Source organism: Halyomorpha halys, unplaced genomic scaffold (assembly GCF_000696795.3).
Source record: "Halyomorpha halys isolate HHAL.00 unplaced genomic scaffold, Hhal_1.1 Scaffold43.1, whole genome shotgun sequence".
Taxonomy (NCBI): domain Eukaryota; kingdom Metazoa; phylum Arthropoda; class Insecta; order Hemiptera; family Pentatomidae; genus Halyomorpha; species Halyomorpha halys.
This window is the reverse complement of record NW_027106553.1, coordinates 169,314-171,567: the sequence shown is the minus strand read 5'-3', so window position 1 is coordinate 171,567 and position 2,254 is coordinate 169,314. Positions and strand designations below refer to the sequence as shown.

General features: G+C 29.1%; 1 protein-coding gene across 3 annotated transcripts in view; it reads right to left on the bottom strand.

Annotated features, from left to right (window-relative positions):
• The window catches only part of Miro (mitochondrial Rho GTPase), a gene marked incomplete in the record, with an annotated part of 32,661 nt that overhangs the window by 2,543 nt on the left and 27,864 nt on the right, over positions 1-2,254 (bottom strand). For 2 of the 3 annotated variants that reach the window (XM_067044910.1, XM_067044909.1), the window contains 1 exon segment: positions 1,606-1,722. In XM_067044910.1, the coding sequence (XP_066901011.1) occupies positions 1,606-1,722 (117 nt within the window). 3 annotated transcript variants of the gene reach the window in all.

Sequence of the window (2,254 nt, the reverse complement as noted above, 5' to 3'; positions counted from 1 at the left end):
ATAATCATTGTAAGTAAAATATTATATATACATGCATTATCAGTAAATATCATTTTTAGTGAACATATCTTTTCCTTGGTTTCTAATAATAAAGAATCTAATATAGTATAACAAAATATAAATATAAAAAAATAAGAAATAATGCACAAATTATATATTTCCTTTAATTTTCAGGAGCAGAAAGAGAATCAGGCCAGCCTTCGATTGCGGGTTTTAAACAAGTGGGAATTTAATCACATAGTAATTATTAGTTTATTTAATTTATTATCCACAAATGATGAGAAGATTTATTACCGTGGATAATATATATGAGGAGATGGTTTGGGGTGCGGTAAGTGTAGAACACAAGTAAGTAAAAACTTATTTATTTGTGTTCTTGATTGACTGCATCCCCAACCATCTCTTCTCATATATACTATCCGAAAAGTATTAAAAAAAGTTTCTTATATGTTATAAAATCATAACTATACAATAAAAAAATATTGCTGTAGATGTGAACGACTTCATATTTCAGATGCCGCAGTGAAAGTGTTAACAGTGACGTATAATTGTATAAACATCAAAATATCACAATATGAATAAATGCAAGAGTATCCCCCCTCTCCCACCCCATTCCCAATAAGTTTAATAGTGAAATATTTACATAAAATAAAAGTAACATATTTTAATGAAACAAAATATGATTCCAAGAGACAAAACTATTAGTAAACACTCACAGGAAGGAGTGTGATTTCTAAGACTTTAAGCTATTGTTTTACAACTTAAATAAAACATCTTTTTGGTCCTGAAAAAGAATTCTTAGATAATTAAATCAAACGTTTAAAACTTTGCATCATCAAGAATTTTCAAATGACCTATAGAAAGTTTATTAAGATGGTTATGAGTTTTTGGTCGTTCAAGACAGTATTAGTTATCTTAACAGTATAATAAAAGTAATTTTCAACATCTAACAGCAAATCTACAAAGCTATACAAAAGGACATTAAATGTACGTTTTATTATACCACAAATCATTATATGATTATTAATTATTAGGATTATAAGGACAAAAAAGTTTTGGCGTCCAATTTATACAATTTTTGAATAAAGTATATTTAAAAGAAAAAATCTTTTTTTTTTTTACATGCGTAATTTATTTTCAATTGTTTCTAATTATCATTTTACTGAAATGAGTACCCTATCTGATAGAAACATAAAATAAAAATTAAAAACTACCATGTTTTCAAAAACTCTAAAACACACCAATGGATAAAAACTGTTTCATTTTCTATTAAATAAAACGGCAACATACTAATCATATAATGGAAATACTACCATCCTTCAAATAATAACAAAACTCGTGTTTGATATAAAATAAAGGGGGAAAAAAAACAGGAAACACGATTTAAAATAATAAATTAGAATAGTTAACAATCATCACGGCAAAGAGGTATTAAAAAAAGAAGAAAAATAAAAGAAATACATGTTAAGTTTCTCTCTCACTTTTTATCTTTTACTGTTGCGTTGAGGAATATTTTGTTAAAAACTACATCTCCAAATCAGCAATGAAGACAGTGACTAGATAATAAGTAGATCACAGAATAACAGAAGGATTTGCATTTATCACCTCTCATGTTTCATAAGCTTAGAAACGACGAGACCGATGGCCGCGACGAAGGCAATCCCCAGACCGGCTTTCCATAAGATGGAATCACTGCTAAGGAGGCTCAGCTCTGTTAAATGGCTGCAAGCAACAAAACAAAATGCATTTAAGTAACAGTTCAGATAAAATAATCATAATAACATTTAAAATTACATATTTTCAACGAATCTTCTTTTTCAATAGAACCATTTTCGAGACTGAATAAAATATAAATGGTAATTATTTTCCATACTTATATATTACATACCAGCAAAAATATACTTTTTTTGTTGATGTTTATAATATGACACCATGAACTGAGTTGTATTTGAGCAAATTTAGACTTGAACTTCATTGAAAAGAATTCAATGGTGGTTTCTTTACTCTTTTTAAACAAGCATAGCGAGCAGAAGTTCAATAGCTGTCGTCCAATCAAAACTGTAATAATGTAATAATAATAGGGTAGGTTCTAAACGGCAGCAGTAATATAGCTTTCCCTAGATGCATATTTTCAGCATTACTCTGCTACTACCATCATTATCTACACCAGTAGTCCTCAACTGTGCCCTGCTAGTTTAGTTTGTACCAGGACAGGCCGAAACCGTTATTGTTTGTACCGGGACAGGCCGAAACC